The 26,829-nt window shown below is 41.0% G+C and overlaps 1 protein-coding gene across 1 annotated transcript in view; it reads right to left on the bottom strand.

Annotated features, from left to right (window-relative positions):
- The window catches only part of DENND2C (DENN domain containing 2C), a 354,222-nt gene that overhangs the window by 38,011 nt on the left and 289,382 nt on the right, over nt 1-26,829 (bottom strand). Inside the window, exons 13-14 of the mRNA XM_078644389.1 lie at nt 16,467-16,615; nt 1,297-1,474 (exon numbers count right to left, since the gene is read on the bottom strand). Coding sequence (XP_078500515.1) covers nt 1,297-1,474; nt 16,467-16,615 — 327 coding nt within the window. The remainder of the gene's footprint in view (nt 1-1,296; nt 1,475-16,466; nt 16,616-26,829) is intronic.

Raw genomic sequence — 26,829 nt, 5'->3', positions numbered from 1 at the left:
TTCCCATTTGGAAGTTACAGCTTAACAAATGCAATAAGGTAACTCCATTGTTATCCTGTGGGAGAGGTAGGCCTTCCAGCAGTGAAAAACAAATGTTTTTCACTACCAGGATAAACTTAAAAGTGAAACTCAAAAGAGATGTTCAGCTTTTTAACTGCAGTGCATCCTTCCCTATTGCCTGTTCAGGGCCTTCCCTAGGGGTGACTTAAATGTATTAAAAAGAAAGGTTTGGGACTGACCAGAGGCTTGTCTTGCCAAGAGAAATGACAATTAACATCACACAGTGGCTGCAATCGCAGGCCTGAAACATGTTTAAATGGATACTTAAGTGGGTGGCACAATCAGTGCAGCAGATCCAGTAGTAGCATTTAATTTACAGTTCCTGGGCCACTTTACTAGGGCCATACAAGGAAATTAAATATGCCATTTGTGTATGAGCCAATTCTACCAGATTTTAAGGAGAAAACCCAAGCACTTTAGAAATGGTTGAAATCAAAATTTAAATGCGGTATTAATAGTTTATATCTGTTTTTTATAATCGCACGTGAAGGTAATTTATTTTATGATTAGGAATATTGTAATGGTTTTAATTAACTACACAATAAAGAATTTCATTTCAAGTGGTTAGCAGTGGTAAAGTGTGCTGAGTCCTAAACGAAAGCAGCCAAACAAGAGGGTTGAAGGCAAAAAGTTAGGGGGGAAACCATGCCAAGGATGCCATGTCTAACAGCAACTTAAAAAAACTTTTTTATTATTCTATTTTGTATGCATATTTTTATAAGGAACAAAAATAGCCATAGCATAGAACTTCGCCACTAGCAATAATAAAAACAAAAACATAATTGTATAGGGAGGTAACCTGGATATTGGCTAGCATGCTGAACAGGACAAAATGAACAATTTAATTGAAGCTGTAGAAGTAATAGTGGAGCATTTGGTACAACTTCAACGGAAGACATGTTATTTATATGATTTGTGTAAAGTTTTACATGCATGATGTAAGGATGCTTCACAGTGCTGTAAGTGCTTTTACATAACATAAAACAGAATTATTGGGGAGGGGTATGGCATAACATACACAGGCATTTTGGGCATGGCTATTCAGTAAGCAGTCATGCCATTAGAAAGATGTGAAAGAAAGTGATCTCAAATATACTTGGGAGTTACATCTAGTTCATTATTCAGTTAATCCAAGTGGGAAACTTTAACAAGTTTAATAAGTTCAAGACAAGAACATTTGCAAGACATTTTATCAACCACCACCTGCATTCATGAATGTAGATATGCAATTCTCACCTCTTCAATGGGCAGATCGTCAAGAAGAGTTAAGGAGCATGACAGTATTCCAATGAGAAAAGGTGTGGGTGAGCAAACAATGTCTATCATGGACGCTGGTAGGACAGGGATGTAGGTGTGCTGCCAGGTGAATGGGTAAAGCATTGCAACCACAGCATGACCACATTTTGACAAGGTGCTGGAAAGAGTACAAAATTAAACATACAGTAAACAGATTTACTAAACTGATTAGTTTAATTATATTAATTGATGCTTGTCATGAAGCCATGCAGTGAATTAAAAGGAAGGAAAATTAGAAACATTCCAAACAAAACAAATTACATCAAGCAAATACAGAGTATACTTAGAGACTTCACGTTGGTCTTAAAAGTCCTGATGTAAAAGAAAATAAGTTACATACCTGTAACTGTAGTTCTCCAGTATTGGCATCTTTCGCAGATGTACATGCTTGACTCATTCCCCAGCATCGAAGTGTGAGTTCCACAGTACCATGATAAAGAAGTACATAACATTGCCATGGCTCGTAATGGCATTGAAAATTCACTTTAATAACTTATTTAAAAAGAACCGAACTCCAGCCAATCAGGCAAAAGCACCTTCTAGAACACTCCCCATAGAGGCTGATTCCCTCTTGTAGGAAAAGTAATACTGTAACAATAAGGGGAGCCTCCACGGCTAGGAGGGTGGGTCGCATGTGAAGCTATGAAAGATGGCAATATTGGAGAACTACAGTTACAGGTAACTAACTTATTTTCTTCTGCAGTATTGGATCTTTCATAGATGCACATGCTTAAATCAGAATAGCTAGCAGTTACAGCATTTCTACAAACATTCTCATAATATCACAATAGCTGATGGCGGGTATAAACCCATGTACATAGATATATAAATATTAAGCAGACATATGTAGCCGAAAGAGGCTCAGCTATTGAAATAGATGACTTAACATCGCCTGTCCAACAGCCGCATCAATGCGCTGTGCAGATTCCAAGCATTAATGTTGCATGACTGTATGTGCATTTCTCTATCTCACCTCTCAACATATCAACATATCATTTCGAGAGGCACTCCTGCAAACAATGTAGTCGAATGAGCCTTGACTTTAGTTGCCAAAGGTCTTTCAGCTTTGGAATGACGGAACTGGATAGCAGCTGAGATTCATCAAGCTATGCTTGCCTTTGTGACTGACCGTCGAGGGATCCCTCTTCCAACATCGTGGGATATCATGGAAACATGACAGTTTCAGCAACTGTAGAACTAAATATGTCATATATGGCATTACCTGTCCATGTGGGTTACTTTACATCGGAAAAACTAATCAGGAAATTCGGACACGAATCACACAACATAAATCCAGAATAAAAAATGGGATCGACACTGCCCCGTTAGTTAACCATTGGAAACGTTGTAAACATCTGCTCAGTGACCTTAAATGGACTGTGATCTCACGTGTTGAAAAAGATGCACGAGGAGGAGACATGGAGCTGAAATTATCCAAAAGGGAAGCCCACTTAATTGTAAAGTTTGACACAGCAGTCAAAGGACTTAATGAGATTTCAGAGATATATAAGCTATAACTTAGGAGTTATAACACCACACAATGAATCTATGGGACGCTATACATGCGCAATCTATACTACACCAGGAAATGCCCCCCCGGCCTGCCTTTGTTCCGCGCATTAGCGCTATATATTGATTAGACCTGCAATGTTTCCCTACTCTCCACGCATGCGCGAGGAAATGCCCTCTCGGCCTGTCTTTGTCCCACGCATGCGCATTTGCGTTACATATATTGAGTAGCCTTGCAAAGTTTCTCTACTCTCCACGCATGCGCGAGAGAGCAGTGCTACAGGGGACGCCGATTGATTGAGAACAACGGAGCTTCATGCCGGTAAGCCCGAACAGGACTAGGTTGTTTGTCAAATATGCCCACAGTAATCTGGTACATGGAATAAACGAGCCCTTCGTTTTTCCCTTTCAAATAGAGGCCGCTTTTTTGGAAGAAATTGATTCAAATCTGTACCCGCATTGTCCTCGTTCAAGGACGCATTTGACCATAACTGGCTGGTAAGCACTCTACAACCCCCTTTTTTGGTTTGGTTCATGAGCCCTGTCTTCGATCATGCCACACTAAAACGAACGTTGCTCTGTTACAGGCCCCCTACTTGAACTTGCAACAACACAAGATACCGCTAAGGTAAACTTTGTTTTGACACATGGCAAACCTCATTTTCGTTGCGTGTTTTTCAACTCACTCATATAGTCCTCTACATGTTGTTCTTTTCATCACACAGGTTTTACTCCTTCCCTGGATATTTTCCATAGTGGTAAGCAGAAAGCTCCTTGGGTGGTTATGCTGAAGAGCGCTCTTGATATTCTACTATAATAGTTTTATAGATCCACACGATAGAATTCTCTTTTTTCTCTTCTTCTTTTTTTAGAATGACCTGGCCCTGACGAAAATCCCGGCTAAAAACCCTGGGATTTGAAACGCGTAGGCCGTTCCATGCTCAGTGTCTGCTTTCCTTCGATAGGTTTCTGTCCTTTAGTGTGAATACAGTGTCACATTACTGGCGTATAAAAAATTGCTGTTTACATCTCAAGCTGATACTTGATTTCTTTGAGTAATTTGGAATTATACTTGTAAATATTATTGTGTATATAAATTGTATAGATTGCAGCAGACCTAATACATTACATGATTGTTTATCTGTTTACTTAATCGTGTATGTATTTGTTTTTGTATGTTTTCCATGTATGAATGGTAAGGTATGATTGTGATACGACTGACTTTGGTATGTTTGTTGAATTGTTTTTAAAGAATCTATTCACCCCCTTTTTTGTCCGTATTGTATTTAGTGTATGTAAAAGTGTTGCTTTTGTTCTCAAATGTATATGACTAATACAAATATACCCCTGTGTTTTTTGGATCAAGACAATTTAATAAAAGGCTACTTATAAGCACTTCCCAGCTTGGATAAACATTCTTTGCTCTGGTGGCAAAATCTTTGTTAAACAATATCAGTATAGGCATTTGTTTTTTGTTGATTCATAATTTTGGCTCAGCCTTGCTGATTAAGAGCCCACCCAAAGTGTTCTTAGGTTGTGTATAGCGGGAGCTGTCTCGCGAGGCTTTTTGGTAATTCCTACTAGCGGTAGGTACAAGGGGTTAAATTCCCCATTTTTCTATCGACTTTTTTAAGTCTTTCTGGTGGAGGTTTATCTGTTCTTTCACAGTTGTTTTATTTTATGTTTGTTTACACACATCTAACGTATTTTAACGCGTCTCATTACAAAAGATATGGCAGAGGAGGACACCTTTGCATATAGTGAGAACCACATCAAGAACCTCTTAAGCGACCCACCCATTTTTTCATCCTTCTCCTTGAGTACTACAGCCACCTCTCAGAACGAATCTGACAGACTCTTAAGACTCAAAAAGAAACAAATACGCACGGACCTACATGGTCATTTTTTGTTAAACCATCTCCGCGAAGGTACCATCCCTGGAGGATTGCAAATTAAAAATATTCCCGTCATATTTACAGAGGACCCGGTGTTTAAGAAAGGGTTCAGCTTTATAGAAACTAAGTGTAGTAGGGACCTTATGGTCCTTACTATTGAAACAGCGGTCAGGATTTCTAAGGCTGAGCTCGAAGAAATCACAAAGTTAGAGGAAGAAATCAGCCATAACCAAACTATTACAGATTCAAAAGGATTATTGGAAAAAGTCAACAAAGAGATTCAGGAATTTAAGGACTTTACCATAATCCAAAAATCAAACCAATTTGAGAAGGATAAAAAGAATTTCAGGATTGAAAACGTATATCCATTCTTGCAACCGGATTTTTACACCAAGGGAGATTCTAGGAGATACTTATCTGACAACCGTGGGAGATCCCGCAAACAATTCATTACATTCTCGGACACCTCTTCCTCGGGGGACGATAGCGATATAAACAATAGTAGATCTAATAATAAAAATCGCAAATGGAACCAAATGCAACAACCCCAAGGACAGTCATCAAATTCCTCTTTTTTAGGACGAGGCCAAACGAGCTCCAGAGGGAGACAACGCTACAATCAGCCTTGGGAGATGACAACCCGCCAAAAACAATACAAAAACTAGCGGTCTCTCCGATTTTCAACCTCTCAAATAGGATATTAACAACAGCTGAAGAAAGTATTTTATCCAAAGGATTATCTTTCGTGCCCACAAAAAAAACAGATTTTGTCAAGATGAAGACCGAGTTCATCGAATTTTGTCGGAAATTGCGCCTCACCACATTTTTTGCAGAGAACCCTTTCTCTACATCTTCAGAAGTTACCGGATTACGGAAAAAATCCACATTCTGTCCTCCTGGTCACAAAGTACCAAAAGAAGTAGTCATCTTCGAAAAAACGGTCCTCTCGGCCATTGCGGACATGGAGAAACAAAAAAAGTTCGTAAAATTTAACATTTCAAAGGATGAAACAAATGCACTTTCAATGTTAAAGAACGATAATACAATCACCATAAAACAAGCCGATAAGGGCGGTTCGATTGTCATTTGGGACACCAATGATTACAATACTGAAGTATTGAGGCAGCTAAACGACCAAATGTGCTACCGGAAGATTAGTAAAGACCCCACGCTAGAATTTCAAAACCTCCTGTTTCCCATTTTACAAGAAGGATTTGAGGCGGGCTTCTTAGGGCCTAAAGAGCTGGAATATTTACGAAATAAACACCCGAAAGTACCCCTTTTTTATGTCCTCCCAAAGGTCCACAAACATCAAACAAAGCCACCAGGGAGACCAATTGTGGCAGGGTGTGACTCCCTTTTGGAACCGGTGGCCAAATATGTCGACTGTTTTTTAAAACAGTTTATGGACTTAGTTGTCTCTTACTTAAAAGACACAACAGATTTCATCACCAAGTTGGATGGCATCAAATTTGAGAAAGAAAAGGATTTACTTGTAACACTAGATGTGACCCAGCTCTATACACAAATACCTCAGGATGAGGCTGTGGCAGTTTTGGAATACTTCCTGGACCTGCGACCTAGACCTGTCCAGGTACCCACAAAATTCCTTGTTGAATTGGCATCCTTTGCCTTAAAAAAGAACTACTTCAGCTTCGGTAATGATTTCTACCTCCAAATAAAGGGGGTGGCGATGGGGTGTCCCTTTGCGCCGGAGTTGGCAGTACTTTTTATGTCACTCTATGAAGAAAAGTACATCCACAACAACAATCCGTTTAAAGAACACATCACCACATGGTGGCGTTTTATAGACGATGTCTTTATGATTTGGACTGGGGGAGAAGAAAGTTTAACATCGTTTTTCAACTGGCTCAACAATAGAACAACGGACATACAGTTCAGTATATCATACTCAGACAAAAAAATTTCTTTTCTGGATGTCGAAGTGTTTCCGTTAGGAGGTACGTTAGCCACGTCCCTCTTCACTAAACCCACCGACAGGAATAAAGCATTACTATTTTCAAGTAATCATCCGCGAAGCCTAAAGGAAAATCTGCCCTATGGGCAATTTCTGCGAATTCGCAGAAACTGCTCATTACAGGAGGACTATAAACATCATGCTGAAAACCTTGTATCCAAATTGTGTGACAGGGGATACCCTAAAAAACTTGTCCGCAACTCCATGAAAAGGGCCAGATGGACCCCGAGGGAAAGTCTCCTCGAAAGGAAAAACAAATCTGCTTCCAACAGGCAAGTTTGTGTAACTACTTATTGTCCAAACGCCAATAATCTTAAAAGAATCATCCTGCAAAATTGGCACCTTGTAAAATACTTGGACAGTAGTATGGAAGCCCCTCCTTTATTTGCATTTAAAAAGGAGAGTAGCGTGGCCAATCATGTGATTAGAGCAGGAACCAAAAAAGACAAACAGCCATCGCTAAGACAGATGATGGGATTACCACCGATCACAGGCCACCACAAATGTGGCACTTGCCTGTGCTGCGAACTGACCGTCGAGGGATCCCTCTTCCAACATCGTGGGATATCATGGAAACATGACAGTTTCAGCAACTGTAGAACTAAATATGTCATATATGGCATTACCTGTCCATGTGGGTTACTTTACATCGGAAAAACTAATCAGGAAATTCGGACACGAATCACACAACATAAATCCAGAATAAAAAATGGGATCGACACTGCCCCGTTAGTTAACCATTGGAAACGTTGTAAACATCTGCTCAGTGACCTTAAATGGACTGTGATCTCACGTGTTGAAAAAGATGCACGAGGAGGAGACATGGAGCTGAAATTATCCAAAAGGGAAGCCCACTTAATTGTAAAGTTTGACACAGCAGTCAAAGGACTTAATGAGATTTCAGAGATATATAAGCTATAACTTAGGAGTTATAACACCACACAATGAATCTATGGGACGCTATACATGCGCAATCTATACTACACCAGGAAATGCCCCCCCGGCCTGCCTTTGTTCCGCGCATTAGCGCTATATATTGATTAGACCTGCAATGTTTCCCTACTCTCCACGCATGCGCGAGGAAATGCCCTCTCGGCCTGTCTTTGTCCCACGCATGCGCATTTGCGTTACATATATTGAGTAGCCTTGCAAAGTTTCTCTACTCTCCACGCATGCGCGAGAGAGCAGTGCTACAGGGGACGCCGATTGATTGAGAACAACGGAGCTTCATGCCGGTAAGCCCGAACAGGACTAGGTTGTTTGTCAAATATGCCCACAGTAATCTGGTACATGGAATAAACGAGCCCTTCGTTTTTCCCTTTCAAATAGAGGCCGCTTTTTTGGAAGAAATTGATTCAAATCTGTACCCGCATTGTCCTCGTTCAAGGACGCATTTGACCATAACTGGCTGGTAAGCACTCTACAACCCCCTTTTTTGGTTTGGTTCATGAGCCCTGTCTTCGATCATGCCACACTAAAACGAACGTTGCTCTGTTACAGGCCCCCTACTTGAACTTGCAACAACACAAGATACCGCTAAGGTAAACTTTGTTTTGACACATGGCAAACCTCATTTTCGTTGCGTGTTTTTCAACTCACTCATATAGTCCTCTACATGTTGTTCTTTTCATCACACAGGTTTTACTCCTTCCCTGGATATTTTCCATAGTGGTAAGCAGAAAGCTCCTTGGGTGGTTATGCTGAAGAGCGCTCTTGATATTCTACTATAATAGTTTTATAGATCCACACGATAGAATTCTCTTTTTTCTCTTCTTCTTTTTTTAGAATGACCTGGCCCTGACGAAAATCCCGGCTAAAAACCCTGGGATTTGAAACGCGTAGGCCGTTCCATGCTCAGTGTCTGCTTTCCTTCGATAGGTTTCTGTCCTTTAGTGTGAATACAGTGTCACATTACTGGCGTATAAAAAATTGCTGTTTACATCTCAAGCTGATACTTGATTTCTTTGAGTAATTTGGAATTATACTTGTAAATATTATTGTGTATATAAATTGTATAGATTGCAGCAGACCTAATACATTACATGATTGTTTATCTGTTTACTTAATCGTGTATGTATTTGTTTTTGTATGTTTTCCATGTATGAATGGTAAGGTATGATTGTGATACGACTGACTTTGGTATGTTTGTTGAATTGTTTTTAAAGAATCTATTCACCCCCTTTTTTGTCCGTATTGTATTTAGTGTATGTAAAAGTGTTGCTTTTGTTCTCAAATGTATATGACTAATACAAATATACCCCTGTGTTTTTTGGATCAAGACAATTTAATAAAAGGCTACTTATAAGCACTTCCCAGCTTGGATAAACATTCTTTGCTCTGGTGGCAAAATCTTTGTTAAACAATATCAGTATAGGCATTTGTTTTTTGTTGATTCATAATTTTGGCTCAGCCTTGCTGATTAAGAGCCCACCCAAAGTGTTCTTAGGTTGCCTTTGTGACTGGGGCACCTCTACAATGATTCTTATGTATTACCAACTGTTGGTCTATCTTTAAAAAATAAAGCCCTTAGTATAACAGGTTTATTCAGATGAAAGCCCAAAGGGACTTTGGGGATAAACTTTGGATACGTTCTGAGTACCACAGAATCGTCTGTAAAATGCAAGAAAGGCTCATTAATTGTAAAGGCTTGCATTTCACTAACCCTTCTGGCTGTGTCAGTGCTAACAGCAATGCTACTTTCCATGACATACATTTTGTGCATTGGTTCAAATGGACTCTTCATTAACTGTGTGAGCATTGCATTAAGCTGCCACTTGGAGGAGGAGCCCTTATTGGAGAAAAAAGCCTGAATAGATTTTTAAGAAACTGTTTAATGATCCAGTTAGACCATACAAATAGTGAATTTGAAGGGCATCTATATCTTGATAGTACAAGGTGTGATGCATGGACAAATCACGATTTTGTCAGTGGCAAGAGATAAGGTAGCATTTGTTTGGTGGTACTTGAATAGGGTGAATATTCCATTTCTGGCACCATAGACAGAAACGCTTCCATTTTAATCTATACGTTTTATTAGTGGTGTCTCTAATCTATGTTCTGCAAGAAAGTCTCTGCAGTCTTGAGAGATATTTAGATTTGAGAACTCATAGTATTCAGGAGCCATAAAGATAAGTGGAGAGTAGTCAGGTCTGGATGAAATACCTGATCTTGGTTCATCGTAAAAAAAATCCTGAATTGTTTCAACTGAATGTGGTTGGTTTCTGATAACAGGATCAGCTATGTGAACCAATGCTGTTCAGGCCACCTTGAGGCTATCAAGATTACACAACACTGTTCTGCCTTCATCTCATTGAGAAGCCTGGATATAAGAGGTAGCATTGAAAAAGCATATGCAAAGATCTCTGACCATCTGATGTAAAAGGCATTCCCCCATGAACCTCGATGTGGATTCCAACTTTCATAAAACTGTCAATCCGGTTCTCTTTTGTTGCAAAGAGACCTAATGCTGGCTTGCCCCATAGGGAGAAGATCTTGTTCAGAGCTAATTGATCAAGCTCCAATTCGTGGCAGCTGTTCTTTGTTCTGCTTAATGTGTGCGCTGAGCGGTTGCTCGTACCAGGAACATGTTCTGCCCGCAGTGTTATTGTGTGTGTCATCACCCAGTTCCAGATCCCGGGTGCTTCTTTAAAAAGAGCTAGTGTTCTTGTGCCCCCATGTTTGTTCACGTAGTGCATGCTGGTGGTATTGTCTGTGCAAACTCACTGATGACCCTGCTATCCTTTGCAGGACAGCTTGAAGACTTAAATAAACTGCTTTGAGTTCTACCTGATAGATGAGCATGATCTTTTGTTCCAGAGAATGCTTTCTACTTATTTGAAGGTCTTGCAAATGGCTACCCCATACCTCTCAGGAAGCATCCGTTGTTATCACATAATCGGAATTTTTTTGGAAGGAATATTGAGCCGCCAGAAAGATTGTCGGCTTTAGTCCACCAGGTTAGAGCTTTTAGCATGCCTGGAGTGATCTTTACCAGATCGTTGAATGATCTTTCCATCTGAATCCATTGCTTGTATTGTGCCGCCTGTAAAGGTCTCATTTTCAGTCAGGAGAAAGGGACTAGATATATGACAGAGGACATCATCTCTAGGAGTGGTTTCAACAGATGTACTGAAATGGACTTTCTTCTTGAATGTTTGTGCGCTAGTTGTTTGTTGCCTGTCCTGGGATAAAAAAGCTTTGTCTTGGGTTATAGCCAAAACCGCTCTCAGAAACATTAGTCTTAATGATGGAAGAATCAAAGATTTCTAGTTTGACAGTTAAACTTAAACTCTTGAATAATGCTAGGTTAGCCTTAGTGGCCCTCAGTGCTTGACGGCTTATTGGTGCTTGTATCAGCCAATCATCGAGGTTTGGGTATACCTGATAACCCTTTTTTCTTAGAAAAGCAGCCACAGGAACAAGACATTTTTTAAAGATGAAGGGAGCTGATTTGAGCCCAAAAGGTAGGGCTTTGAATTGATAGTGAGTGCAGGCTACAGTGAATCATAAAAACTTGTGATGTTTGAGATGTATGGGGATGTAAACACAAGGAGATGATGGACGGAGCGATGACACTTTTCAGACACTCACCCCCAGTCACAGATCTAGGTTGAATCCACCATCCTTCCTTTTTGCATGTATAGGGATGTAACATAACGTTAATTTGTAAAGCGAATGTTAACTACAACGGGTATCTCGACGTTGAATAACAGGTGTTTATTGTTACCCAGCGGTACTCATTTTATCAACCTCAGAGGATGAATGGTTGAGTGGCTCCGCCGGGCTTTGAACCTGTGACCCTACAGTGGACACATTAGTCAACTAAGTCACCAGACTCAAAAATAAGCATCCCGTACATACAACATTGTCATGTAATCTCCGTGGTTGAGGAGATGCAGGATGTCTGGAAGGGTTACCATTCAAAAGGATTGTTTAATTTTCAGAAACCCAAGATAGGTCACCATCACCCTGATGTCTTCTTTATCAGGAAAAAATGGGAGTAGAAACTCATTCCTTTCTGGGAGTGGGGAACTTTTTCTATTGCTCCTTTGTTTAACATGATGAGGGCTTCCTTTTGGAGTAAGTGTAGTTGAAGTGGGTGCACTCCCCTTGGTGGAGTGTTTGGCAGCCTTTTTATGAATTCTAAAGTATGACCATAGGTGATAAGGTCTAATACCCATCAGTTGGATGTTATTTACCACCATCGATGGGAGAAGCTGGACATAATGGTACCCACAGTGTTGTGCTTTTCTTTGGACTTAAACAGCACTTGTATAGGGTTACTGTTTCTTCCAGTGTCTCTTCCCTGAGAGGTTTGCTTTCTGCTTGGCACCTATGCAGTATAAGCTGCTGCTGGTCAATAGGACTGTTGCTGGTAGGATGGTAGATATTGCTGTTGGAAGGGTTGAAATTGCTGGAACTTCTGGTATGCTCCTCTATATGAAGAAAAATCCCTTCCTCATGCTCCTCGAAAGGCAACTCTCCTGAATTGCAAGATGCCCAAAGTTCTTGCAGTGTCCATATCTGCCATAATGGCCTGTAATGTGTTATCAACATGTTTGCCAAATAATGCTTCTTCATCATAAGACATATCCAGAATCTTGCGCTGTGCCTCAGGCCTAAATGAGGTCATCTTTTACCATCCCTGCCAACTTAGAACTGCAGCTCTTGCTAAATCCAGTTGATGCTATACCCATAGCATAGTCTATTATTTCAGAAGATGTTCTTTCTCCCTCCTGCAATATTTTCTTCAATTTTCCTCTCTTTTCCTCAGATATAAGATCTATAAATGCACTGATGTCTGACCACATTTTCCGGTCGTACGTACCAAATATGACAAAGGAATTGACAGCATGGACTGTAATCGCCGACATTGTGGAGAATGTGTTGCCAATATTATCAAGGCATCTGCCTTCTCTATCTAGTGGAGCTTAAATAGGAGCTAGGGATTATTGGACTGGCGCTGAGTCTCCTGAAATATCAGCAAATTTGGATGGCCTATTAAACACGCAGGTGAATCCCCTGGTGCCTTATATTTTTTTGTCAATTCATGGTAAGTCAGCGGAGACCGTAGTTTGATTTTTCATTATTTGTGTGCCTTTCTCATAAATGTAATCTACTATATGGACTGCTCAGACAGATCATTTGACAGGCTCTTTAAAATCATACAAAAAACACTCAGATTGCTTAACTGTCAATGGTAGTTGGAATCGTTTTGCAGCCCTTTACATTAGGTTATGGAAACCTCCAATGTCATCTAGCAGACAGTCCACCAGTTGTGGTGGAGATGGAGAAGGAGTGGGGATTAAATAGTCTGCTATCTCTCCTTCTTCCCCCAATGAGGATGGATCATCTTTAGGAGATGCTGCAATGGTGGAAGTCTAGGTGTCACAGGTGGCGGAATAGGCGGAATAGGAGAAGGTGTTCTTGAAGGTGGAGGTGGACGGCTAGACTTCACTGCCTTAGTGGGACCCGGGAATCTTTATAGTAACCATTGCAGCATTTCTTTGTGGTCTTGGAACAAGGCTAAAGGAACCTTAACCATGCCTTCCTAGGAAGGAGCGTTGGTATAATGTGGGAAGTGTTCTTCATGTTGCTAAGTATAGTATTGTGTCTGTTGCAGTATGTAACTATCCTCATAGTACTGTTCATCAACCTTCTCCTGATATTTGACTTTGAGCTCCATAAAGCTGTGAGCAGTTCCAAACGTTCCCTCATCATCTGATCTTCCACATCAAGGAGACCTGGAGTGTGAGACCTTATTTGGTGAAGTATGTCCTGGAAGCAGGAATTAAGTAGAGAATTTTACTCATGATGTCGTCAACTATGTCCTAGTTGAGTCAGTGGTTGTACTCACTTGTTGCAAGGGCTTTTTTGCTGCTTTCACCATCTACAATGTTGTCTTCATTGATGGGCTGCCCTCCATTCATGGTGTCATCATCGAGCATGGGAATCTTTGAAAGATCAAATCTTGGAGAAGTGGTAGCTACTGATTCTACTGATCATTGTACTTACTGACAATAGTATGCTATGTTATCAATTTTTGGAGTTTGTTATATAGTCTCCAGATAGTTAATGTTTCAAAAGACAGCCTTCTTCCCATGACATTGACATTGAGTTATTATTGTAACATTACTAGTTGTTTACTGTTAATCACAAGTAAATCAATGTGTGGTATCCTGCTATGTGAACTGAAGTAGATACAAACATATTTGAGATGGAAAATGAATGTGCTTACACAATTGACATGTTTGCACCTACTGTGCTGTGATGGAGCATGGTGACAATGACACATATTGTTCACCAAAACTTTCAGAGGCTATCACATTCCAGACAAAGAGGTGTGGGGCTGCACTCTCTCTCTAAAGGGACATGCCCTCTGTCTGAACTATCTAATCCTTTATGTGGACTTACCAACACCAGAGTTTACTTTTATGACCACAATCAATGTGGTCAAAGTTTGGGATGGTATGGCTGGTCACCGGTAGCAATACATTTGCTATGCTTTAAAATGCTTGTAAAATGTGTGGCGGCAATAGGGAGAAATGTGTTCAAATTGGTCTCTTCCCAGTTACAGCAGCATATTTGGAATTAGAGAACAGGCATTTAGTTATATCAAAAACAAATCTGGCACCATTCTGGGGGCAAAGGGGGTTAAAGGAACCATACTTTTGATGGAGATAAGTCATGTAATGGGCCACATTTTCTAATCAAGCATTCATCTTGTTCTTTTTAAAAAAAAAAAAAAGTTTTAAACAAGTTAACCTCAGGGAATCCAGCTTCTGCTTCCCTTGTGATATAATATACAATCTTCACCTACACTCACAATCAGCAAGTAGTTCTCTATGCATAGCTCCTTGTGTTCTCCCAAAGGTTTCTAAGTGCACTCAAAAGGTTTTCATGTTTGTCCAGTGAGAACCCTTTTTGGACTCACTCTACAAAATTATAGGCACATATTTGCGAGGAACTGGCGAGCAGAAGGAGAGCACAATTGATGTACTTCCATGTGTTTGCTCCCATGATTGTCTTGGGCCTGATGATGTCAACAGACTCATGCCACCAGATCCCTAAAGGACACATGAATGTAAATGTGTGGATTTACATTTCTACCACTTGGTCATATCTTTGCGACAAGTGCATGAACAAAATTTGCTGATTTCCTGATTTACACTTTGTTGTTCAGGAAAAAACTTAGCAAATCAAACTCATTATTCTTACTTTAATGGAACCCACTAAAGCCAGTGTTCTGTGTGTTTTCCTCACATTAAAAATACATCAGAAAGTATTTTTAAATACATACCACTTATTACCATTTTATATATGCCAAGTGGCCACAGGGATATCAGTTGATTGGAACTACATTTAAGCACCTACACTTGTCTAAAATGTCATGTCATCAGCCACCTACCAATCGTGTAAGCCATACCCTTAAAATGTGGAGACATATAAATGTTGTGTGTAAACCTTGCTAAGGGGAAAAACATACACCTACATTTAAGAGACTGGACAAAGTTCATTCATGAAATGCATAGTCTCCCAATCATCTTCAGTCTCTGGCTAGTACAGTATGATGCAAAATTTCAAGTAAAATATACACTGGAGCTAGTATGACGTTGGATGTCATACCAGTGTTCTAAAAGTTGTACACTGTGCTGAAAGTCAATACAGTTGATATATGTTATTTGAGATTGCTATGGACTAGATTTCGTTTCGTGCTCTTTGTCATCATATGAGATGGAAGTGGAATTTAGTTGGATCTAGACCCACGTCTGGGTTTGGTGAGTTGTGAGCATGATCCTAACAATAAGACAAGCAGGTTGAAAAATCTGATATTTGTTCTTTAGCTGCAAGGTTTTGGATTGTCAGAGATAGCTCTCAATGTGAGCTCAATATGAGATTGACTAGATTAGGATACTTTAAGCAGTGTTAGGCCACAATTTACAAATGTTGAGATCGACACAATTAAAAGTATTTGTTGGGTAGGAAAACTTGGTAAGGGTATTAAACTTTAGAAAGCCATCTTGTGTACACTATCTAAAAACTGGCACAGATTGTTTAGGCACTGAGATATGACTGATACTAGTCCTCTATTATCATAGTATGATATTGAAATAAGGGTACACATTATCAGTAAAAGAGAAATCTTTTCCCGAAAAGGTGTACCATATTTTCCTTTCATACTTATGAACACAGATTTGTTTCTTGCCTCTTAATTAAACTAAAAAAAATAAAAGGCACAACAGGACTGAAAACATGCACTGAAAGGACATAGTAAGACGAAAGCATCTTACAGAGAAAACATATCCTAATATTCCCTCACTAAGAAATGGGATTGTTGCCATCATTGTATGAATACAAAACCTTACCCTGCCATTCTGTCATTAATCCTGAGATGATGGGATAATAACATTACATACTTCCTTCTGAAGTTAAATTGAATACAATGTGCTAAAGTGTTATAGAGAATCCTCAAAAGAATAAGGTTGCCCATCATTTAAAATGTGAAACTCCAAGTCTGTATGGAATAGTTTAATGTTACTTTGACTGCTACTGCCCTTGAGTTGCTATGTTCTAGCGAAACTAGTTATTATGCATTGTAAATCAAATTGAGAGTTTGTTGTTAAACATCTGACCATGCTACTAAATGAAAACAGATGATACACTTTAAAACTAATTTATGATATAATGGTTAGAACACAATTAGGTAACTAAAAAGACCAATTACTTACCTGAGATTATCAGCAACAAATATAACCCTCCTTTCCAACAGGAGGGATGCAAATACTCCGACGAGGTGGCAAACACTTAGACATTTGAACAAACATTCAAAGTCTACATGTTCAAGACGGGAATCAGTTGGTCTGCATAGTTCTATCACCTGAAGGGTAGAGTAAGGTGACAAATGTGTTATTTCTTGTATAAAACAAATTATGTCTCCATTTACCAACACTGACATAATATTTCTACAAACCATTTAATTCTGATATTTATTTGTTATTGTGCTTAATGCAGAGGAAGAACACAAGGAGGTACATCAAGTCACATCGCATATTTCCCTTGAAGGATGCATAAATGTATCTGATCATGCGGACATTAATGTTTTTGTACTTCATTTAAATCAATTTTCTTTCTAAACTTTACATTTTCTTACAGATCTTGCCCATAATTAGATGCTAATTATTCTTTCTAAACCAACATTGAGACAAATATCTGGTTCATTGACATTATAATTTTCACTAATCCTCATTTAAAATCATCATAAAAGCAACATTAGTAATTAGGAAATGCATTAGGATTTGGAAAAGGCTATTTGAACTTTGCTTAGAACACATAAACTATGTTATCACTGCAAAGAGTATTTCAGCTAAGTGTTCAATGAGCCAAAACCAGCTCTCTGCACATTTTATTTTGAAACTGCTAAATGTCAGTCTGAGAAAACGGAAGTCAACCCTTCATCTCACATGGTTCTTAAGTCCGACTTTGGTCTTTCTCGGATTTTGCCTACACACAACAGAGGCCAGCATTTGGTTACTTCAGCAGTAACTAGTTCTATAAGCTTTGGAGTAGCCCATAGAATTGGTCTCTGCCTGATCATCACTAAACTAAACTTATTCTGGAAAAGGTTGCTTTTAAGTCCCTCATGACTTAGGTGATTAACAAACTTTCTAATCCTCTTATTTTAGTTATTGCACATGGCCTCCTTTGCTGCCTCCTATTGCCTTTAATAATGTAACCTCCGGCTATAAAATTGAGAAAAGTCTATTCTCATGGGGCAGATCAATTGAAGGTATTTCTTTTGGGGAATTGTGTGACATTCATGATGCTGAGCTTATTGTCAATCTTATGTGGCAGTTCAGGGATTTTGAGTTAGTTATTTTCAGCATCAGTCTTCAACATCATTGTTGCCATATTCAATGAGAAGAACATATTGAGTTAGCATGTAAGAGTCAATCTCACCTTCAGTAGGAATTTTATAATCCTAAATATCTAGGGTATGTCTCTCTAGTACAATGGTTATGGCATGTGAATGTGTTAAAAATACTTTTCTCCTAGAGCGTTATTTTTGCTCCAAATTCTTCAAATGAAACCATTGGCAACGTACAGCAGTGCATTTTAAAATGTATCTTACCAGGTTCCTAGTAAATCTCACCTCAAAGGAGGCTATCTGTCCAGCAAAATTTTACAAAAGGGATAAGTGGTGTTCAATGAGGCACCGCTTCTTATCCCCCTTTACATAGGCTTTCCATCCAGGGAGCATTTCAAGGACGTGATGTCTACTGTACGATCGAGCCAGGAAAATGCCTGACTCTTAGATGGTGCCCGCCCCCTGCCCCTGTTCGGCCCGCTGTCTTCTCGAGTTCTCTGGCGTGTGCCTCTCCCGGCTCTCGAGCCTCCTGCTGATGGCGCCTTGATAATCACTGAAACAATATCCCCATGCCCATCTGGATTGCTTTTGTTCGGACAGCGGTTTCTCATCTCTCCAACTCCCAACCGGACATCCGGCTCAGCCTCTCCCCATCTCCTTGTTTTGTCTACTTCCACCCTCCCCCCCTCTGACAGCGGAGTCTGAGCATTATGGCCGATGCCCGGTGAAGCTTCTAGACATCTATAGAGGAATAGAAAAGATCGGCCCTGGTTCATCCCCTTGACCGACACCTACCCAGCCGGACATTGGGCACACTTTCTCCCTCTTTTGTCTCCTTCCTCTCCCCAGGCCGTCACCTACCCAGCCACCAAGTACACAGTTTCTCCCCATCTCCCTGTTTTGTCTCCTTCCTCTCCCTTCTCTGACAAATTTACCTTAACACTGCTTTTTTATCCTATATTTAATTATGCTTTGTAACAAATGTAACTTGTAACCTGTAATTCACTGATCCTCATGTAAAGGGCTCTGATACCTATGGGTCTAGCCAAGGCTATATAAAATTCAATAAATAAATAAAATAAATAAATACACCCATGTACTGTCTTTATAATAGACATCTTTAATATGATTTGCCAATATTAAACTAGAGAGGTTTGTATGACTTCTGAGGTTTGCCAGTCACTTCTTGGTATGTGGGAGGTAGCTAGAGCTCATAAACAACATTGCAAATGTAATAGGTCTGGTTTAATTTCATTATAATTAGGGCTCCCTGTTTTCAGTTTTTTTATTTTAACAGATAAATACAGACAGAAACATTTATTTGTGTGTCTTTATTTATGTGGATAAAAACGGGAATTGGGTTCTTTTTTGAGTAATTCTAATTTCTGTCTCCCATGACTGCCAAGCCAAAAGTTGTGTGGGTTAATGGGAAAGGGCGTTAAAAAGAAAGGGGTTTAAGTAAAGAGGCTTCAACAGCAGTAAATATACACAAGGCCGATACTGTAATTTGCATGTTTTCATATAAGTGCATTGATTTAACTTCAGAGGGTGTTCTTAGCACTGAAACCTGGCAGGCATTCAAGCATGAGTGCATATTTATCGGTTAAATAAATGCGGAAATATACTAATTTCAGCTTATTTTTTTCACAAAGACCAAAATAAATATGGATAAATACAGATAAAATTAGCAAAAAATAAATATGGATAAATGCCAACGGAAATGTCAAAAAAATAAATATCATAAAACAGGGAGCCCTAATTATAATCATATCAAGTTTATTAGACCAAAAAAGGCAATTTCAACATAACTTAACAACATAATGTAGCAATAAATAGTGAATCACTGCTTTGCTCTATACATATAGATGGAAAGGAGTATGTTACATACCTGTAAGCATACATTTGCAGCGTGTAGGGCTGCAGATTTACATGCTGTGCTCACTCCTGCCATCTAGTGTTGCGATCGGACTTTACACGTTGTTTTTCTCAAGGAAGTCTTTTTACTTCTGGTGTGATGTAGAGTCTCCACCTCCTCGAGGGAATGTACATGTCCAAAGGCTCCTTTGTTAAATTGTTCGCAGCAGGATTTTTGGTGTTCTGTGGCCGCCCTGCCATTCGCTGGCCTCTTTGCTGATTTCCTCCGTTGTGGCCTTGTCTGAGGGGATTGACTGTGGAAGAGCCTGATTGCGAGGACACATACTGCGGGAGCCCGGGACTGCGAGGACCAGCATTCCTATGATTGCCTTCAGCTGGTGCCTCTTCCCGGGCGTGCCCCGCCTCCCCTCATTGCTTCATAACTGCTCGCGGACCCCGCTCCGCGGGTGCCGCTCGCAGCAGGATTTTTGGTGTTCTGTGGCCGCCCTGCCATTCGCTGGCCTCTTTGCTGATTTCCTTCGTTGTGGCCTTGTCTGAGGGGATTGACTGTGGAAGAGCCTGATTGCGAGGACACATACTGCGGGAGCCCGGGACTGCGAGGACCAGCATTCCTCTGATTGCCTTCAGCTGGTGCCTCTTCCCGGGCGTGCCCCGCCTCCCCCCATTGCTTCATAACTGCTCGCGGCCCCCGCTCCGCGGGCGCCGCTCGCAGCAGGATTTTTGGTGTTCTGTGGCCGCCCTGCCATTCGCTGGCCTCTTTGCTGATTTCCTTCGTTGTGGCCTTGTCTGAGGGGATTGACTGTGTAAGAGCCTGATTGCGAGGACACATACTGCGGGAGCCCGGGACTGCGAGGACCAGCATTCCTCTGATTGCCTTCAGCTGGTGCCTCTTCCCGGGCGTGCCCCGCCTCACCTCATTGCTTCATAACTGCTCGCGGCCCCCGCTCCGCGGGGGCCGCTCGCAGCAGGATTTTTGGTGTTCTGTGGCCGCCCTGCCATTCGCTGGCCTCTTTGCTGATTTCCTTCGTTGTGGCCTTGTCTGAGGGGATTGACTGTGGAAGAGCCTGATTGCGAGGACACATACTGCGGGAGCCCGGGACTGCGAGGACCAGCATTCCTCTGATTGCCTTCAGCTGGTGCCTCTTCCCGGGCGTGCCCCGCCTCCTCTCATTGCCTTATATCTGACGCTTTCCAAACGCATCGCGGGACGCGCGCGGGACTTAGCACGGGGCTAAGCCCGGGCAAAGGGCGGGCCCTCTGAGGCCCTCAGAGAACCGAGGTGACCGGACTGGACAATAGCCCCTGGTACTTTACTTCTATAGTTTAAGCATTGGTCTAATCTTGTTGGGATTTTATAGTCTTTGTTTTGTACCACCAGATTAGAACATTTATCATGTCTGATAAGCAGGGAGGGTTGTTAAACAAAACACTCGATGACTACTTTACTAAGGCTTCCCCAGATATTCCCTTGGAAACTGCCTTAGCAGAGCGCCGAGCTGAACGCCGTCGCTCTGTGGAAAGCATGAAAAACCGTCCACTATCACCATTAATTTTAGCTCCTGCCTGCACTAATGAAAACCTCCAGTTAGCTAACGTTATTGTACACATATCAGATAGCCAGCCACTAGAAGCTATTAATATCACACCGTCCCTAATTGCTTCTCCTGAACTGAATATAAATGGCACCCCTCCAATTATCCATATGAGCACCCCTAATGTCACAAAGCCATCTGCCCTTATACCAACTAAAATAACGCGTAATGGGGGAAAGAAACCTATGCCAGTTCCAAGGGTTCATGGACCTCCTCCTTGCAAGAGGAGGCGCAAAGGGGGGAATATACAACAACCCAAGTTAAGTCATGCTGACTTTGGGAAAAAGGCGAAGAAATTCGTTAATAACACTGATAACCCATTAACAGCTACAGTAGGGGTTACTTTTACACCACCGTTACGACCCAATATGCCTACAGAGATAGAGGGCGACATGGAAGCTTCCATGATAGACAAAGCACCCCAAGCAAATTGTGATCCTGCTACCTTAGATACTCTAGAAAGCTTAATTAAAACCTATTCTGCTTCAATTCTAGAGAGGCTGATCGAAGTGGAACTTAGACTAAGTTCAATTGAGCGGGCACTGGGAAACAAGGGTGTTGATAACATCATAGCTCCCAATATAGCAATGCATAAGACCGTCACCCAAGCTGAATCTATCCCAGTAGCTCTAGCTCCTACAGCTAATTCTACTTCGTTGGCCAACCCTTCCACTTCTATGTCTAAAGGTAACAAAACTACTGTTAAGTTAATCCCTTCGCCTAAAAATTCACACAACAAACCAGATCCCATGCCGGTTACCTTAGTAAGCAAGCTGCCAAATGGTACGGTTAATACTCCCCAGGGAAGAACTACAGCAGAGGCGGGGGCCCGAAGTCCAGCTGTGGGAGACCCAAACAGGCTCCCATTCCCGAATTACCACCAGAGGCAGTGCCCTTTGTGGTAGTTCTAACAGGGGTCCCTGTGTTACAACCTAACAAACGGGAGGGTTTTGCTCAATTAAAAAATAAGATCATGCACTGGCTAAGTCTTTACAGGCCAATAGCAAATTATGTAAATGGCGAAATTGTGCATGTTCGTCGTCTTCAATGGCTGGGAGGTAGACCCAAAAACATTGAGGGCGACGTGGTGGTTGTGAATTTTAGGGACCCCAATGTTGTACAATTCATACTAAACTGGCCGCCAGGCACTACCAGCAATTGCATAATACCGAGACCACTGACATATTTTTATCCTAGGTCAGTGGTATTCCCTTTTCAACATCAACCACCCCCGCACATAACAGCACCCCAAACCCAGCCCAGTTGCCATCCACCATTTATACAGAGGGCTGGTAATATTCAACATACATTGCAACCGCCAATTAGACAAAATCCTAGGGATTTCTACTACCCGCCAAACCCCGTGCCCGTACCCGATCCCCTTGGCTGGAACTGTGTTCCTTATAGACCCCTCAAATTTAACAACAGAAGAATGGACCATCTGATGCCTTTCACACCCCTAGAAACCACTAATAGATTCGATATATTTAGTGGACTAGATGATTGTGATTGATGCCATATGTCCTGCGGGAGTGGGGGAAATGTACTTGAAATTGTCAACTCGGGTGGGGAGGGGGTTGTGGGAAAAGAACTTGGTTTATTGAGAGTTGGTGGTATCACTAATGGTATCACTAATGAAACTGAACCTATGGCGACCATAGGATCCCAACCCATGGCTGTACTAACAATTGGGGATAGACATACATTAAATGGAAGTGTTATTTACCCAAATGATCTATTGCCTCCCCATGAGGATTTGATTAGACCAGAAGGGTCTTTAGTCGAGCAACTTGAGGTTTTCCCCAATTGTAATGAGGTGGAAAAAGTATCCTTGGAAAAGGCACTAGAAATAAAATACCCATTTAAACTTGTCTCTTGGAACATAGCAGGGGTCTCAAAAAATCTAAGGGATCCCGAATGGGCAAGTTTTATCGATTCCTTCGACTTTTGCATGTTACAAGAGACCTGGTCAGTCGAAATCAAACATAGACTAGGGTACAAATCGTATGGGATTAGCGCTATTCCATCTAGGTGCGGAAGACCCTCGGGTGGGCTGATAACCTGGGTGAAAGTTAACCTAAGGGTGAATATTGAGGTGGTGGATGCTAACTCACCTGATATACTGGTCTTAAAAATTACTGTACGAGAAGGGAAAAAACTCTTCCTAATAAACATCTACAATAGGCCATCACCCATAACAAGAGAATCTCCAACACTCTCTTGCTTAGACACCCTCTTGAGTAATTTGGATATCAGGGAGGACCTCATTATCGTGGCCGGTGATTTTAATTGCAACTACGAGCCAGTCGTAGGATTTAGTGATATCTTTTTAGAAGAAGACGAAGCTAACAAAATCCCTGCTTTAGGCAACATTAAACCAGTTAAATGTTCTACTATGGCCCTCCAAATGATGAAAATATGTACAGAAAATTGCCTTAGGGCCTGTAATGGACGTTTACCGTCGGATAGCCTGAAGAAGCCTACCTTCTTTAGGGGGAACTACAAAAGCAACATAGATTTTGTTATTGCCTCCATACCAACTTGGGCATACCTCCTGGATATGGAGGTAATAGAAAGATTAGAAAGCGATCACTTCCCACTGGATCTCAAAATGGAGGCCTCGCTGTTAGAAGCTACAGTTTCCCTCAGGTCTCAAGAGGGAACTAGTGGTGACGACAGCGAGACCCACATTAGCAATAATAGACGATCTTTAAAATGGCCGTTTATACTGGACAATGGTGAAATTGTCGCAGAAATATATTCACTTTTCGCATGTACTTTTGGCCCATATTTAAATCACTCCCTAGACGAGGAAAACAATAGCCACTTTAAGATGTTACACCAAAAATTCTTTGACGCTTTAAAATTGCTAGTCACCAAAATGCCCAAGAAAAGTCAGCAGAAGACACATAATTTGTCCCATAGCAAGCCCTGGTACAACAAAGCTTGTAGGGAGTCGAAAAGGGCACTTATAACTGCGATCAAATCCAAGGCACTTTTAGATATTAAAACAGCTAGGAACAATTTTAAATTGATTCAAAAGGCAACCAAATTAGCTTGGGAAGAAGAGAAATGGGCTGATTTGCTGTACGCAGCAAAATCACGTGATAATGTAGCTTTCTGGAGGCTAGTAGCGAATGGAAACCACAAAGGGAGAGTGGCCAAGGACGTCTATTTGGACGAACAGACCTGGGTAAACCACTTCACTAGCCTTTATAAAAAATATGAAGAACTCCCCACTGCTATGGTTGTCCTAAGTAATGCTCTTCCAACAGACTATTTGAACTTTACGCTAGGAGAGACTGAACTGGCAATAAGCCAAATTAAACCTGGCAAAGCCCCTGGGTTAGATAAGATTCCGGGAGACTTGTATAAACATGATCTAAAAATATGGGCACCCTACATTAATCACTTGTGCAATGAGTTATCCCGAAATCTAGATTTTCCAGAGAGTTGGAAGGGAGCTGAAATTGTTTTAATTTTTAAAAAAGGAGACAGGATGGACCCCTCAAATTACCGGCCAATAAGTTTAATGGACATACTCCAGAAAATTTATGCACGACATATTTTATTTCGTGTTAATGACTGGCTGGACGAAAAGGCAATTTTGACTAGATATCAAGCGAGATTCAGACCCAAAGTAAGTACAATAGATCAAATTTTCCGTTTCTGTTGCCTTTATTGGAAATATGTTAAGATCAAAAAGGGCCAGCTACATGTTGCGTTTGTTGACCTAAGGGCAGCATTCGACTTAGTGCAGCGAAAATTACTATGGGAAGCATTGAGTGTAGTAGGGATGCCAACCACCTTAATAGCGCAAATTAAAGAGCTCCATAGAGACAATTTTGCGAAAATTCGCTGGGGCCCAAACGGAGAACTAACCCCAAAAATTCCTATTGAGCGTGGTGTGCGCCAGGGGTGTGTCTTGGCCCCTACCCTCTTCTCCCTTTTCGTGAATGATATTCCATCACATTTAGAGGGATGTAAAAACGATTCCCCCAAGCTCAACGGTGAAAAGGTAACTTCCCTATTATTCGCTGACGACACTATTCTGATTTCCCAGACAAAAAAAGGTCTTCAAGCTCTCCTAAATTCCTTCAGCGAGTATTGTAGCAAGAAAGGATTGGAGATAAATGGGAAAAAGACTAAGTGTATGGCCCTAAATCCGACTAAAACAGATAAAGGCTGCTTAACCCTTAATGGTTTAAAATTAGAATCGGTTCCTTACTTTGCATATTTAGGGGTGACACAGGATTCCAAATTTTCTTGGAAAGCCCAACTGGAAAAAAGCAAGATGACATTTTGTCAGAATGCAAAACCCATTCTCAGGGAACAAAGTCTGAGCACCAGCAAAGCCGTATCCCCTGCAGTTGAACTTTTTAAATTCAAGGTGCAGCCAGCAGTGCTTTACGGCTCAGAAATCTGGGGCCCCGGGTCGAAAGGCACTTTTAGTGTCCTAGATAACAATTTTGTGAGGAGTTTGGTCAGGGTTCCTAGAAGTACCCCTTTGGTGCCCCTCCAATTGGACCTAAATTTTCGAAGAACGGACCACCATATTATTTTACGCCCTCTGCTGCTATGGATAAGGCTATGGCAGGTACCAGAATTACAAGACTACAGAAATGGGCTAAAAGAAGTTATGGAGCTCGATAACTTCCAAGTAATATCGTGGGTCAAACATGTCAAAACTTGGCTTCACAATTTAGGTCTGAAACATTATTGGGAAAACCCGGACCTATTACCACCGAACTCAAAAAAAATAGCAAAAAGGGCCTTCTGGACATACATCATAGACATGACCAAAAGTGCTTCATCTAGTGGGACACTAGTAACAAAGTTCCTCACTTTTAAAGATGAACCAACTTTCGAGACCTTTTTGGATGAAATAGAACCGCCGCTTGCAAAAACTCTATTTTTAAAATTTAGATACGGCAACCTCCAAATAGGCTCCACATTGGCTCGTTGGACCAGTGGTGCAAATATCCCAAATCAGGTGGTAGACGAACTTTGCCCCATGTGTGGAAGTCACCAAAAAGAAAACGAGCAACATATCCTCTTTTTCTGCCCATTATATGCCCAGGCCAGGAAAAGATGGATCAAACCAATATGCCTAGTGTTAGGTGTGAGATCATGTTCTCAGGCTCTGAGAATTCTTTCTACCAACACAAGCCAACCCATAATATTTAGTGTTAGTAGATTTTTGCATTGTATCTTTTTCCAAAGAAAAAAATTGGGCTATCGATTGTAAATAGGTAGAAATGTCAAAATTCCCTTTCAATTAATTAATGAGGGGTCCAATGCAGAACTTTGATGCTGTTATTTACAATTGTCTCCTATATAAATGAATTGTTCTTAATGAATGGTTTTATGTTCCACGCTGTACAGTTTTTAATATGTTTTTATTGTATGCATTTGAATTGTTTCTTTTATGGCATTCATGCCGAAATAAAGACTTTGAGAGAGAGAGAAATTGTTCATTTTTTCCCCCTGCCATGTTAGCGACTGAGGATGTAGTCTTGCAGGATAGTATTTTCTGTTGAATATGCGTCTAACATGTTGGTAATATATATATGCTGTTTTATATTTGTACATCTGACACCATCTCGTACCTGCAGGACCTGGGGGAGGGCACATGTGAATCTGCAGCACTATACACTACAAATAGATGCTTACAGAGTAAGTAACATACTCCATTCATAGCATGTGTTGACTGCAGATACACATGCTATGCATGAACTGTAAAGCAATACTCATCTCATG

The sequence above is a fragment of the Lissotriton helveticus genome, chromosome 5_1 (assembly GCF_964261635.1).
Source record: "Lissotriton helveticus chromosome 5_1, aLisHel1.1, whole genome shotgun sequence".
Classification (NCBI taxonomy): domain Eukaryota; kingdom Metazoa; phylum Chordata; class Amphibia; order Caudata; family Salamandridae; genus Lissotriton; species Lissotriton helveticus.
This window is presented reverse-complemented; position numbering and strand designations above follow the sequence as displayed.